Source organism: Trachurus trachurus, assembly GCF_905171665.1.
Source record: "Trachurus trachurus genome assembly, chromosome: 5".
Classification (NCBI taxonomy): domain Eukaryota; kingdom Metazoa; phylum Chordata; class Actinopteri; order Carangiformes; family Carangidae; genus Trachurus; species Trachurus trachurus.
The window spans coordinates 4597879-4613747 of NC_139896.1; the positions used below are offsets into that span (position 1 = coordinate 4597879).

The 15869-nt window shown below is 40.2% G+C and overlaps 1 protein-coding gene across 1 annotated transcript; it reads right to left on the reverse strand.

Annotated features, from left to right (window-relative positions):
- Nucleotides 1-432: 432 nt before the first annotated feature.
- ctsz (cathepsin Z) lies at nt 433-15434 on the reverse strand. Its single transcript, XM_083971874.1, has 6 exons — nt 15115-15434; nt 13190-13353; nt 9094-9273; nt 5218-5368; nt 1940-2102; nt 433-1008 (listed from the first exon to the last, which is right to left on the reverse strand). The coding sequence occupies exons 1-6, from the start codon at nt 15240-15242 to the stop codon at nt 883-885; spliced, it is 912 nt and encodes a 303-aa protein (XP_083828000.1). The 5' UTR covers nt 15243-15434; the 3' UTR covers nt 433-882.
- Nucleotides 15435-15869: the final 435 nt, after the last annotated feature.

The window sequence follows — 15869 nt, forward strand, 5'->3', positions numbered from 1 at the left end:
TGCAGCCAAGGGATGCGCGTGAATGTGGTGACGTAGGGACGAGGGCGGGGACTGCTAACTCCATCTGCTGACAGGAAGTTAGCCAAAACCACCGGATCGCTTACTTCTGCTTTAAGCTGTAGGAACCCTGTATGAACAGAATTTGCGTCGGTGATGAATAGATGAGACTTTGTGTTGAGAATCACTCTCATGTGTTTATTGGCAAAGTTTGAAACACAACAAGACATCACAGGTTGTTTGTTTGTTTTTTGAAAATATCTGATTTTTTGCAGATTGTTCGGCATGAAAATAAAAAAGATTCAAAAAACAGACAAAATATGCAAATAAGGCACAATTACAGTTAGATTTTTTTTCTTTTTTCTCTCTGAAGCTTTCGACTGTAGTGCAACAACATCATCGTCGTCGTCACGTTAACACCAGACGTGCAAAAAAAAAATCATCATAACACTTTTATTCTTTGGCTGACTCAGTTTGCATTTGAGGGTTTGTGTGTGTGTGTAAGTGTAAGCATGAATGAATGTGCTGAAGAGTTATCATTATTATTATTCTACCGTGGCTGTTTTAACATGCAGCAAGTGGCTTCTTTTTCATTTTTCCCTGCAGAAACAGAAATCAGTGGCACTGTTCGGAGTTCGGTCTCGTGCAGAAAGACGAGACGTCGCCGCGATAAAGAAAAAGAAAAAAACAAGAAAAAACAGGAAGTTTGCACTGATTCCAGCAGCTCGAGCGTCAGACTGAAATCTGACCTTGATTAAGAAGTGTAAAAAAAAAATACAGATAATTGCAGATTGAATTTCCATAAAGAAAAATCTGAAGGAACTTCCCTTTTTTTTTCAAGCTTTTACATATAAAAACTTCCCTCCCTGTCTCTCTGTGTGTCTTCTACATGTAGCCCTTAGGGACGATGGGGTCTCCGTACATGCAGTCCTCCTCCACAGCCAGGTTGTACTTGCTGCCGCTGCCGCCTTTGTAGGCGCTGGTGACGATCTGCAGCCAGCCCTTCTCTCCCTGAACACACACACACACACACACACACACACACACACACAGGAGGAGGGATCAATCAGTCAATTAATTAATTAATTAATTAATTAATTAATTAATTAATCAATCTATCAATCAAAAATCAAACAGTCTCTGCTGATCTGAAGGCATCACCTCACTCATAAGGAAACTGGTTTTAATACATCTCAAGTTTTAAAGACCAAACTCTTAATTGATTGTAGAGAAAGAAAGAAAGAAAGAAAACACTTTAATAGTCAGAACTCTTTGATTTACTTAAAGGGATAGTTCAACATTTTTGGCAAATTGGCCCATTGCCATAATCCCTATAGTTATAGCAGTAGGTTCGTTACCTTTAATTGTCAGTGCAAGCTATTTTTTAGAACGGTGGAGCAGAGCCGTGAGCTGCTCAGAGCTACGCTACGGAGGCTCATGGGATTTCTTGGTTTCCCTCATCAAACTCATCAAATAGAGCTAGACTTCAGCTCTGTATACTACCTACTGCTGTTAACATGTTATGTCAAAATGTAAAAAGCAAAAGAAAAGAAAAGATTACGATAAAGATTTTATTCTGTGGGTAATGGGGGCGGGACTAGATCAGCTTTTGCTTCTCCCGCTTTCCCTTTCGGCCATGTTGTGTATTGTATTACTTGAACTAAGATGAAGTGTGATGATGATGATTTAATTGACATGCCCGAAATAAACAGATTGATTGATTGATTGAAATACACAATCCAACAACTCCACAACGCTCTGGTGGACAAGTTGTGACCTGCACATTCACCACGCTATGAGATAATAACACAACGTTACCACACAGAGTTGTTTTAGAGGGAAATGCAGAGACTTCTTGCTCCTAGTTTTGTGACATTCTTGTAAACGATGTAAATGAGTTTTATAAACATCATCTGTTATAAACTCGGTGACATGGACTCACCCACGGCTCCCCCCAGGAGTTGCGGACGACCCAGTACTCGACTCCGTTCTCCACTCCCCATCCTGCCACCGACACGATGTGGTTGATGAACGCTTCCTCCTGGTACTCGGAGTACAGACCGCCGGTGTAGGCGTCCAGCTTGTCTGTGGCCATGATCCCACAGCTGAGAAACATAAATAAATAAATAAATATATACACAGATTGAACATCAACAATGTATGTGTCTGGTGAAACGAAATGTGAAGAAATGGTCATGTGAAAAAGAATTTCCCTAGAGGGACAATAAATGTCTAAAAGTCTAAAGTCAATGTTGATAATAATTATATATGAATTTATCAGGAAACTAAAACACATTCAAGTCAGAAATCACAGAACAGAAGTTGACTGACATGCACTCCCATCTACTCTCTCTCTCACACACACACACACACACACACACACACACACACACACACACACACACACACACACACGTTTGTCCCTTGACATGACGTGTGTATTTTGTTTGTTGCGTTGTATCGTTGTTGATATGTTAATTGTGTGATGTTCATTTTTGCTGGAGCCTCTCGACCAGTTCAGATTCAGGTTTGGAAATGAGAATTTGTTCTTAAACATTAATTTTACCTGGATAAATAAAATAAAAAGTACAAAGAAATAAATCCACAAAAAATAAGAAAAAAACCTTATTAATGATCAGAATAAGAACGTACAGATGAAACATCTGGAATTCAAGTGTGTCATGACTCATGTCATTAAAGAGTTAAAGGGATAGTTCAACATTTTGGCAAATTGGCCCATTGCCATAATCCCTATAGTCATAGCAGTAGGTTCGTTACCTTTAAAGGGATAGTTCACCCTAGAATGATATTTCGCTCATTATCTACTCACCCTCATGTTGACTAAGGGCTGGAAGAATTATCAGAGTCCACCGTCCCTTCTCTGAGTTACAGGGGGTCTCGGCGTAGCAGTGCATTTCAATGCAACGGTTGCAAAGGGACACCGGAGCTCTTCGTAAAAAAACACACACAAAAAAACATCCAAATACCTCCATGATGCTCGTATGTAATGTCCGTCTTGTGCTGAAGCCCCAAATTGCGTAATTGTCCCGAAAAAAATTAAATAAGTCTATATTTTAAGCTTGTTTGTAGCGGAAGCTTCTCGTCTTCTTCTTCTTCTCCTCTTCCTGGTCCGTCCAAATATCGCGTGATTTGCGCCGGCGTCAGTGCGGTTACTGCGAATCACGCGAGATTTGGACGGACCAGGAAGAGGAGCTTCGAGAAGCTTCCGCTACAAACAAGCTTAAAATATAGACTTATTTAATTTTTTCGGGACAATTACGCAATTTGGGGCTTCAGTACAAGACGGACATTACATACGAGCATCATGGAGGTATTTGGATGTTTTTTTGTGTGTGTTTTTTTACGAAGAGCTCCGGTGTCCCTTTGCAACCGTTGCATTGAAATGCACTGCTACGCCGAGACCCCCTGTAACTCAGAGAAGGGACGGAGGACTCTGATAATTCTTCCAGCCCTTAGTCAACATGAGGGTGAGTAGATAATGAGCGAAATATCATTCTAGGGTGAACTATCCCTTTAATTGTCGGTGCAAGCTATTTTTAGAACGGCGGAGCAGAGCCGTGAGCTGGTCAGAGCTACGCTACGGAGGCTCATGGGATTTCTTGGTTTCCCTCATCAAACTCATAAAATACACAATCCAACAACTCCACAACGCTCTGGTGGACAAGTTGTGACCTGCACATTCACCACGCTATGAGATAATAACACAACGTTACCAGACAGAGTTGTTTTAGAGGGAAATACAGAGACTGATTGATGCAAAACTGTCCCTGAAGGCAACGCGCATCAGTGGTTTTGCATGAATTTTCCTCTAAAACAACTCTGCCTGGTAACGTTGTGTTATTATCTCATAGTGTAGCTCCGAGCAGCTCACGGCTCTGCTCCGCCGTTCTAAAAACAGCTTGCACCGACAATTAAAGGTAACGAACCTACTGCTATGACTATAGGGATTATTCACAAAATGTTGAACTATCCTTTTAAAGAGCCTGAAGGAGCAAAGTGAAGAAAGTTTTACAGTTTCCTGCAGGTTGTTGAATGCTGCAGGTGCAAAATAAGAAAAACTGGATTTTCCAAGCTTGTAAGAACCAGTCGACACCTGCAGAGCGATGAATAAACAGATAAAACACAGCGTTGTTCTGGTTTATGTTTTTGTATTCGGGGAAACGCATGAAGTTTGATGATGTGGTAAAGTGATAAAGTGTGTGTGAGTAAATGATGAATAAATGTGTGTTTATAATAGTAAATACATTTATTTTAACGGCTGTGCACTGATTTGATTGACAGGTCTGTTCAGATCACAGGTGTTTTTTTCTTTCAGCTGAATTCCTGTCGCTCCTTTTCTTTTTTTCTGTCTAGTTTTTTTATTATTTGCACTTCTTTGTGTGGAGATACAAAGGGAGTTGTGCAAGATTTTCTTTTTAACATGTTTTATCTTTTGTTCCTGTCACGACTTCTCTGGACTTTCCAGATCAAACCGAAACTTTTTTATCGTCGCTCAAACTCGTGACTCGCTCTCTGTGGTTTATAATATCTGAGGTCGGCATCTCTGTGTGTCTATGTGTGTGTGCAAGGGGGGGGAAGTGGTTCCTCGCTGCGTGTTTGAACCTGCACCTTCACAAATAAACCTGCTGTATGTAGTTATAATGACAGGGTTCTTACGGATCCTTAAAAAGTCTTAAAAGGCATTGAATTCATGAATCTAAAAACAAGGCCTTAATTGGCATTAAAATGTCTTAAATCAATTTTTCAAAAGTCTTAAAAATGTTAACACATGGTAAGTGGTATTTTATGGTTGTAATTAGTCTCAAATCTCAAAATAATTGGTAACATTCCGACATAGAGAAGTTAGTGGCGGCCGTCAACGCTAAATTCCTCACCGCCTCCAGCTCCCGAGTCAGTGTTGTTTGTTTTTCCAGACTTTTTATGCATTTATTTTGAAAGGACAGCTGGAAAGAGACACAATCCAATGTTCATGTAGCAGTCACTTTACCTTGGATCACATAGGAAAGTGGGTAAAATTGTCCCTAACCCTGTGTAATTGATGTGGTGTTTTTTTTCTATTTTTTCTGCATTTGTGTTTATTATGAAGTCGGTCTTAAATTTCATTTCAAGTGGCTTTAAAAAAGTCTTAAAAAGTCTTGAATTTAACTTGGCTTAAGCTGTAGGAACCCTGTATGAGCTGCATATGAATAAAAACCCGACCTGATTGGTCCGTTGGCGTAGATCTCGGCCATCATCTTCTCTCGGCCGCTCACGGCGCCGTAGTCTCCGACCTTCCACAGCGTGTAGTTGGTCACGATGTTGCAGACGCCGAACGTGGTGCAGGTGCCACACTCGTTGAAGGGTTTACACTCTGAGGAGAGAAGAAGAAGAAGAAGAAAATCACAGCTTAGATAAGACTTTTTATAAACTTCATAACGTTATTATCAGCTGAGGAATCGGCTCTGGTTCGACGGCGGCTGCAGCGGTCGCTCACTCACTCAGTCAGGAGATTTCATGATGTTATCGCCCCTGAACGCCACACAGAAACTTAAACTGAAACTGAAGGTAAACGTGACTGTTCACCAGAGATCATTCATGTTTAAACAGGACTGAGGTTTAGTCCAAACCTCAGCAGCCTCAGTGTGAATCAGACTTTCACTAACTTTCACTAACTTTCTCGCCTGATTTCTGTAACACTAGATTAGGGAACCTTATTCTACATAGCCTTATTCTACCTCTATTACACCATGAATTAAGATTTTTCCTGATATTAACTCCTAATTATCGCTTATTCATTGTTAATTAATGCGTTAAAGCAGAAGTAAGTGGAATGTTTGTGTTAATATAAGTCTTAAATAGTTGTATCTTCCGACAGCAATCACTTCTATAGAGTGTTTGGTCTGAAACACGGGTCTGTCAGTCACTCTGCTCTGCTCTGAGCCGAGGAGAAAACTTTCCTTGTATCCTACAACCTTTATCCAATGAGGAGAGAGAACGGCATAAAGGGGCGGTCCTCTCTGTGTGTGCAGCCAAGGGATGCGCGTGAATGTGGTGACGTAGGGACGAGGGCGGGGGCTGCTAACTCCATCTGCTGACAGGAAGTTAGACAAAACCACCAGATCGCTTACTTCTGCTTTAACTAGGTGCTCATTAATATGCATATAAGTAGCTTACAAGCTCCTTATTAGTAATTATTAAGCACGTATTAACACCTTATTCTACATAGCCTTATTCTACCTCTATTACACCATGAATTAAGATTTTTCCTGATATTAACTCCTAATTATGGCTTATTCAGTGTAAATGAATGCATTAATGCTATACTACTAATCCAGAGTGATAAAGGAAGAATTACTGTTCTTGTGCTACTGCCCCTGTACAAGGCCCCAATAACCCACTGGTTATTAACATCATTATTCAGAAACAACAATGCATTAATTTACAATGAATAAGCAATAATTAGGAGTTAATAGAGGTAGAATAAGGCTATGTAGAATTAATACATGCTTAATAATTACTAATAAGGAGCTAGTAAGCTACTTATATGCATATTAATAAGCACATTGAAAAGTCTAAATGGGTGCTGAATCCTCAAAACAAAACTCCACAAAGAAAATGTACAAAAAGTCCAATTTAAAGTGTTTACTGCCACACGAACATTTCTTCACCTGATACACGCTGAAGAAGGGGTTTTTCCAGAAACGTTCGTGTGGCAATAAATAATTTATTATAATATTAATAATAACAGCAAGAAAAGCCTTAAAAAAAACAAGGCTCCACATGAACTCTGCACATTAAACTACTGTAGATCACGGACTAACCTACGGTTTTTCTGCACGTTTGACACCTGCACTGATCTCTCTGTATTGAGAACTTGATTTTATTTATTAATTTATTAATTTATGTGTTTTATAATTTTGCATGTTAAATGAACAATGTTGCACAGTGTGTATGTCGTATTTGAATGGCTGCAGCAACAAATGTCCAACCTGGTATGACAGTAAAGTTGATCTGGTAACACTTTACAGCACATTCATAAGACCTTAGTTTCATTAGGTGTTGGTTATGCATTCATTAGGTGTTGGTTATGCATTCATAAGGCATGACTCAGCATTTATACATCAGGTTACTGCACATTGCTACGGACGCCTGGAAATATAAGAACAAAATTCCCCGTTCATATTTCATGAATAATTTATGAATGTTACTTTGCATCTCACTTTACTGTTCAGTTGGTGAAGGATTCATGATGCTGCCTCTGGACCGGTGGAGGTGTCAGGAACAAAGCAAACGATGCAGAAATTCTGCGTTTTTAATGAAGCCTTTGTACGAGTTGGTTGGTTGGTTTTGTCCCAGTATTAGGCCGACACTTCCAGGTTCGGTAAAAGGACTTTGATGAAACATCTGGGCATCACTGTGCATTCATGACTGTTTTATGACGCCTTTATGAACCATTGCAATAGAATGATGAACAGGGGTATTTTGTTCTTGTATTTCCAGGTGCAATTACAGAGGGGGACTTTTATTTAAAAAAAAAAATCCCAGTTCGTTATTCCATATCAGCAATGTAATGCTGAGTCATTCCTTAAGAATGCATTACTAATAGGGAAGTCACAATTACTTGTTTTCACAATTAACCGTGGTATTAAACGCCACAATTAATTAATCCTAAAGATTCCTAAATCTTCCTCACTTTCCTAAATACCGTCACTTTCCAAAAAAGATTAAGTCAGAACTGTATCGGCAGATGTGCAACAAAGTGAAGGTAAATGCACAGATACTGGTCCATTACACAATCTAACATTGAATATGTAGGAATTTAAATGTTAGCATGTCATTTAAAAAACGTAAACATTTGGTGTAGATGACAATATGTCAAACATTTCTACTTGGGGATTAATAATTGCTCCTATATTAAAGACCCGAGGAGTTTGTATTTGGTTCTAAAAGAGTCTCATATTAATTTGGATGAATCTACGTTACCACTTGTTAATGTGTCCATTTTTTGATAAATATATCGCTTTGTCTATATCGTTATTTTGATATTATTATTTAGTGGTCGACTCGCCCAGCATTTCCTAGTTCCGGTTTCCTGGATGCATGGGAAATTTAGCGTGAAAACACTTTGCTTTCCGAAACTCCTCGTAGCCCCTTTAAAGATACTTTATATATTTTGTGTATATATATTAGTATTGTTATTACATTTTGACTTGTATTTGATTTTACACATTCATAGTGTTGTGAAATCAATTAATGCATAATAATCGTTATAATCGTAACAGTGATTATTTCTATAATCTATAATGGTGACATCACTAATTAAAGGTATAATGTGTAGGAATTCCCCCCATCTAGCGGTGCGGTTGCATATATGAACGTATTCTTGATGTTGCATTCAGGTGAAATCGGGCAGACGTCAGATGTGGTATTGTTTTACCGTCTTTCTCTGGTGGAGTAAAATGACATCCAGTTGGTTTGCCGACGGCCGTCTGCCTGACTGCACCTGAATGCAACACCGGTGCCTCCGTCCTTCCTCACACTACACAGTGGTGACAGTTTTAACAGGCCGAGCCCACAGCTCCGCTCAGTTTCCGTGGTTACCTACGGTCACGATGCAACATGGCCGCCTCGGTTCGGTGCGTCGCCCACTTATGTATTTGTAACGACTTGTAACAACTCATTCTAAGGAACCAGAAAGCTTTCATTTGTATGCAGCTGTGATTCCACTTCAGTGAAATATGGATTTATGAAAGAAATATTAGATTTTTTGCTAATACAAAGCCAAATAAGTTACATACTGGGGCTTTAATTACGAACACCTTATGAAAAGTGAAGCGTTACCGTTAAACTAAAAACTAAATAAACTGTTTTTACACCACATCAGTGCAGCTCTCTACTGCTGAATCCTCTGAATTGTCCTGCTCTTTTCTTTACGGAGGCCAGCGGAGGACAAAAGAGCTGATTGTGATTCAAATGTGCCGACGCTGACTCAGCTGTCTGGGCCTCTTTCTGTTGTGTTGTGTTGTGTTGTGTTGTGTTTAGTTTTGTTGTCTCAGCTGATTGATCACTGACGATCGATCTCCTCCTCTGACTCACTCTGGTCTTTGGCCTGGTAGTTGTTGCAGGTCTCGTCCGGGATGCCGTGTTTGTTGGCGTATTCGAAGACGCCGTCGTGGTCGCCGCCGTGGCACGTGCCGGCGTCGGCGCAGTCGACGACGTGCTGGACGGAGAGGTAGGCCGACGGCCACGCCCCCTTCCTCTTGATGTTGATACGATCTGGAGAGAGAAGAGAGAAGAGAGAGAAGAGAGAAGAGAAGAGAGAGAAGAGAGGAGGAGGAGAGAGGAGAAGTCAGAAACAGAAACAGCTGACGGCCAGTTTCTCTCAGCGTAAAGAGGAAGTGAAGACGTTAAAATCTATATTAAAATACATGTGTGACCTGCAGCCACAGAACCACAACTTGAACTCTTAGAACCTGTATTTACACTGCAGTTTCAGGCTCACCATTAACAATATCACAGAAGAGTCAATTTCCAGTAGTTCAACCCCAACCAAGTATTGAGTGCATATAGATGGACAGTTTTTTTTTTCTATATTAAAAATGCTTTAAAAAAATAAAAACCATTGCAATATTTCAATTTTGTAGATACTGATTTTTAGGTCTTCACTGAATGTTAGTCATAATTATTACTATTAAAATAAACTGAAGAAATAAAGACATGGGATTTAACATCCCATTCAGTGTGTAATGGACATATAGGCCTATATAATGTGTTAGTTTCACTTTAATTGAACACATTCTACATCGCGGAGGCGACGTCTCTCCTTCACCTCTGAAACGGGGCAGAGCTCCGTGGGAGACACCTGCCTGACACAGCAAGGGACATGCACGGGGGAAAACGGCGGCGCCGTCGCACCGAATGCACGCGGATACGCGCCGCTTTGGGTAACGAGCGCGCACGTCGCGTCTACATTGGAGGTGAATAGGAAGGCTGTTACCAGTATAATCAGAGACAACCATGAATGAGTTGTCGCACACACTGAGGTGAGCAGCAGAGCGGCCGCACCGTGACCACGGTCCGCTCCAGCTGCCTGGTGTCCCCATTGCGCACCACGCGTCTTTTCAGTCACTTGTCCTGACTGAAGCACTGAGAGCCGCATGTTGCAGTGACGCTATATAGGCTATAAAAAAAAGAATCCGCAAATAATAAACCGACGAAAAGGTGCAACTTGCCACTTAACTTCTTGTCGATGTATTATTTGCGGGGGCTTTCGGGGGATCTGGTGACGGTGGAGGATCTGGGACTGATTGACTGTGGACCACCACCAGTCTGATCAGGTCCATCACAGCACAGCAGCTGCAGCTCTGCCCCGCTGTCACATGACGCATATCAGCGCAATCTGTTTACATTAAACCGACATCAGGAGAATAATGAGAATTATGATTAAAAAAAATATATATTTGTTTCGAATTTTGGCCCCTGGATCATGATTTTTTCTGGGCGCATTCTTGGTAAAAAAAAAAAAATCCTCTAAAAAAAAAGACAGTTGGGGTGCATAATGTGTCTCATAACAGTATACTGTGCGTCACGTTATCGCCCCCCCCTCTGTACTGAGCTGGCCGGTACTGGGTATAGCGTCCTGCTGATCACCGCGCTGAGGCACCGGCCGGTCTGAGCTGCGTTCATGTGCCGACTTTAAAACTCTCCAGTCAGTGACCTGGTGGCGGCTGTTTTGGTCGTCAGCATTTTATCCACGCAGCGACCGTCCACGGCTCAGTGGTGTTTTATTCTAGGGGTCGGTGGCGGCTGTGAGACAGCAGCGGCTCCACGGTGGGGGGGGGGGGGGGGGGGCAGCTTCTGCTCACCTGACTCTGTGCAGCTTCTTCATTAAATCCAAACAGTCCGACACAGCGACGCACTGCTCCTCTTTGACTCTAAAGTCTCTGTAGCTCATCAGCCCGGAACTCGCCTCATGGATCAGAAGCGACGGCGGCGTTTGGCCTCAGACGTCTCGGACTTCCAGAGCAGCTACAGCGCAGCGTTGTGACCTCAACCATGGTTGGTGAGAGCAGAAATGTTGTTGTAGGCCTGTGCATATTCTCATTTGTCCAGGTCATAGTATTTCAAAGGAGGTTAAATCGAAAGCAACTGGACTTATACTGAGTCTCCACACCAGATAGTTGGACCAGTCCCAGCCTGGTCAGATGCTACATGAACTGATGAAGCCTCTTGGATGAAGGTGAAACGTCTTCCTAGACAAATAACTAAGTCCAGTTGAACCTCCTTTGAAAAAAAAAAAAAAAAAGTTGTTGGCGGGCTCGTGAATTTTTTTTGACACGAGTCAGAACGAGCGATAAATCGCATTTCTCGCGTATCTCGCGTTTGGTTGCGCGTAAAAGCTCGCGCGAAAAAAAAGCGTTCCTCGTGTTTGTGTGATGAAATAGACGAAGACGCGAGGGTCCCGTCGCCATAAAAGAATCGCGTGTATTGCGTCAAAAAAAAAAAGTCGCGTATACCGCGTCTCGCGCCTAATCGCGTCTCACGCCTAATCGCGTCTTTGCGTCACGGCCTTTTACACCGCGGACGTAACGAATAAACGGTGACGGTGTGAACGAACAACATAGAACAGGACCAGACGTGGCGTTGTTTCCTCTTTTCACCTACAGCTCCACTCTCCCTTACTTACACTAACTACTGTTATTGTTGAGAGTAGAGAATTGTGGGATTTGTAGTTTTGGACCAATCGCAGGTTGTGCTCTTTCTTTTTTGTGATTTTCCCGGTTCACACATGTCTTTTTTTTTAGGGGCAAATGCGAGTGAAATGCTCGCCCATGGTGGGCATAAGAAAATTTAAGACCTGTCTAAAATTATTTAAGACTTGAACACAATAATTCAACAAATTTAAGACATTTTAAGGCCTAAAAGTGTGTAATGGACATAGCCTATATAATGTGTTAGTTTCACTTTAATTGAACACATTCTACATCGCGGAGGCGACGTCTCTCCTTCACCTCTGAAACGGGGCAGAGCTCCGTGGGAGACACCTGCCTGACACAGTAATGTACGTACCGACTGCACGCGGATACGCGCCGCTTTGGGTAACGAGCGCGCACGTCGCGCGTCAACATTGGAGGTCGGCAGTTATCAGTATGATCAGAAACCATGAATGAGTTCGCCTCAGTTTCACGTGATTGTCACTGTCAGCCTGTTAAGAAAAACATTTTACTGACCCCAGCTGAGACGCTGAGACCCCCCCCCTCAAAACAAAAACTCTTCGGATCTGAATGATTCACACAAGTCACCTAATTGGTCATGAAAAAAGCGAGTGTCGCTTTTCGGCGCGCTGTTTGCATCCCTGAATTTATTTATTTAAAAAGGACAATGTAAATTAATAACATCAGTTCTTTTCTCTTTTTAAGGAAGAGAAAAGAGGAACGTAACGTAAATGCACCGGGATTAGCAAGTAGCTCATTTTCACCCGTTCTATCTGTCTGTCTGTCTGTCTGTCTATCTATCTATCTACTGTATCTATCTATCTATCTATCCATCTATCTATCTATCTATCCATCTATCTACCTATCAGGACCCAATCTGACTTGTACAGTTTACATTTACATTTTTTTTTTACATTTTATTTGAAAATGGTCAGAACTGTTAGATAAGATTGTTTGCTATATCTCTCTAATATGTAAATTAATATTTTGAGAATAGACTAATAAAGGTTGTGGGGTAACACTTTATAAAAAAGTACACACTATTAAGCATTAATAAATACTGAATTCATCATTTATAACACATGACTACTCATTAGTATGTAGTTTATAAACACAGTTAAAAATGTTTTACTCATCATATAAGATAAGCACTAACTGTATTTATAAACTACATACTAATGAGTATTCATGTGTTATAAATGAAGAATTCAGTATTTATTAATGCTTAACTAATGCTTAATAGTGTGTAGTTATTATAAAGTGTGGTGTAAAACACAATGTGTATGAGTTTGATGATTTCTCCTGTTATCTATTCATTTGCTTTGAAACTGATGGACTTAGCTTATTAATAAAAAGGATTTCCGTGGCCATTCATCAGTTTCACTTTATATTGTTTTCTTTATAAGTCACTTAGGTTAGTAAAGAGTGTGTTTTGGTTGTCCCGGTGACAGTGACGGTGTGTGTGCGTGGTTAGTTACCTGCCATGGCGCTGGTGCTGCCGTGCGCCCAGCAGGAGCCACAGTACTGAGGGATGTGCTGGTTGCGGGTCGTGCTCACGTAGTTGGTGCCGTTGACGTTTCTCCAGTCCCACGACTTGGGCAGAGCAGAGACGTTCAGGTACTCGTGAGGCCGAGCGGTCGTCCTGGGAAACAGAACAGACAGGTCGACAGGTGTGATAATTATTAAATTAGACTTTATTGTCATTGCAATTCACTGTGCCATGTCTGAATAAAAGAAGCAAACAAATACACAACATATCATTCAGTCATAATACAAAAAAACACATAAAAAAGAGCATTTTGTGGACAGTGTTGCACAAATTCATTAATTTATTACATTTTACATGTACAACATAGTATTATGTAAAGGCTTTTTATTTTTGAAGAAGAGTGCCTTGGATTTTCCTTTTTTGATAGTATTATCTATGTACTTTTTATTCCCAAAGTGTTCCTATTTCATTCTTTACTCTTCTTTTAACACTGGTATCTTATCGTATCAGTATTATATCTATGTATTAGCCAGATTTATTGTAAAAGCCAAAAGACTCTGAGCCAGAAAACATTACACATACTACTACATCAGAGTGCTGTACTTGCTATTAAATTGTTTTGGTTATTTTGAAAAAGTGGCTGTTAACACAGAAATAGTTGCACGAGTCTGTTAACACATATTTATGAGCAGACTTGTTCGCCACCTTTGAACGTCTGTATTTATATTGTCTAGTCGTGTCTTGCACAATGATGTGCATGACACTTGAACAAATCAATCAATATCTTGTCTTCACAACTTGGTAATGAAAGAACAAAAAACATTGAAGTTGCTTCCTGTTCTACTATAATACTGTATCTCATAACTCTCGTAACACACTCCTGTGGCAAATGGATTTCACTGAACCGAGCTAAGAAACAGCATGTGGATAAAAATTATGAGAGATCAAATTTACAGGAAAGATTTGGTTCATTTTTTACAAACAAGTCTGAACTTCCTGTAAGAAAAAGAAACTGTGTGAGTGCCGTTGTCACAACAGTTTCATGATTCATCGAAACTCTTTGTGGTGTGTGTTTGCTAAAAGGTCAAATGTCACCAAAACCTTTTTATTTATGTTTTTAAAACACAGTTCCTTTGTCAGTTCCACAAAAATGAATTATATTAGTTTTATCATTGTCGTTTCAGTCAAAATGGTCAAAATGTAAAAGGTGCTTTTCCACTGCTATGATTAATAGACAACATTAGATCTTTATAAAAACGTAAAATCAAAATTGACTTTAGTGCAAAGTTATAGAGAACTGTTATTTATTCTTTTGCACACATGTAACAAAACAATAAAATCTACTTAAACGAAAAAGAAACCTGATAAAGTTGAGCCAAAGCGAATAATAAGAGAACAACTGTGGGAAATACATACATAAAGTTGGTTTTTTTTCTACTTCTGTATGGTTTCTTAATAGGTTAGTTATTAAAAACACGAGGTTTGTGTGTGTGTGTTTTGCTGTGTGTTCTGAGGGGGTGTTTCTAAAAATCCCAGCTGTATTCCCGACACTTGAACGTGTTACTCGCTCTAGGCTACTGTAGCAGGAAACGTTCAGTGTCAAACATGTGATAAACAACCCTCGTGATTCGTGTAAAAAAAAAAAAGTGATTAAATAAACATTGAACTGTGATAAACCTGTCTGACCAGAGTTTTTTTTTTACCAAAGTTATGAAACTAAATCAATACATTTTCTGACTTTAAATAGGCCTACTTAGTTATTTGCGTTTTTGTGTCACATTCTGAGTTAATTTATCTAGGTTAATCTACTGTAACTCATCCAGGTGTCTGATGAGATAATTAGATAAGATAAAGGGGAGGAAGAAAAAGAAAAAGACAAAGAAAAAGAAAGCAGGTAATAAATCAGTGTCTTACTTCAGCCCAGCGCCGTTCCTCTTCGGGCTGCGGACGTAGCACGGCTGCTTCGGGTTGAAAAACACCCCGGCGGAGACGGCGGACAGCGCGGCCGAGAGCAGCAGCAGGACGGCGGCTCTGCGGGACATGGTGGCCGGGAACAGGAGGCCTGAAGGCGGGGAGGAGTAGAGAGCAGAGACCCGAGGGAGGAGAGGAGGAGACACGTCGGTGCTGCTCCGCGGTGAGTCTGTAAACTGAGTTAACTAGTTGTGAACTTCTCCTGAGCAGCAGAAGAACCGGTACCTGTCTATCTGTCCTGCGCTGCTGTCATGTGACCACGTAGACACGTGACGTGACGTCACGACGCCGACGTAACTAGACCACAACAGGAAGTCACGAGGTTTGTTGGTTTCAGTTCCTCGATGAACTGATAACTTTAAGAATATACTGTATTTATATATATAAAAAGAGAAGAAAAAAAGAATATATTTATCTATAAAGAGAGAAAAAAGAATATATTTATATATAAAAAGAGAAGAAAAAAGAATATATTTATCTATAAAGAGAGAAAAAAAGAATATATTTATCTATAAAGAGAGAAAAAAGAATATATTTATCTTTAAAGAGAGAGAAAAAAGAATATATTTATCTATAAAGAGAGAAAAAAAGAATATATTTATCTATAAAGAGAGAAAAAAAGAATATATTTATCTATAAAGAGAGAAAAAAAGAATATATTTATCTATAAAAAGAGAAAAAAAAGAATATATTTATCT

What these genes read in the sequence shown, in the direction of transcription:
- ctsz (XM_083971874.1), bottom strand. Translation starts at nt 15,242, where the DNA reads ATGTCCCGCAGAGCCGCCGTCCTGCTGCTGCTCTCGGCCGCGCTGTCC. An exon ending in CTACCAGGCCAAAGACCAGA is followed by an intron (nt 5,369 to 9,093) that starts GTGAGTCAGAGG and finishes TTCTCTCCTCAG; the next exon opens with AGTGTAAACCCTTCAACGAG. An exon ending in ACTCCTGGGGGGAGCCGTGG is followed by an intron (nt 1,009 to 1,939) that starts GTGAGTCCATGT and finishes GTGTGTGTTCAG; the next exon opens with GGAGAGAAGGGCTGGCTGCA.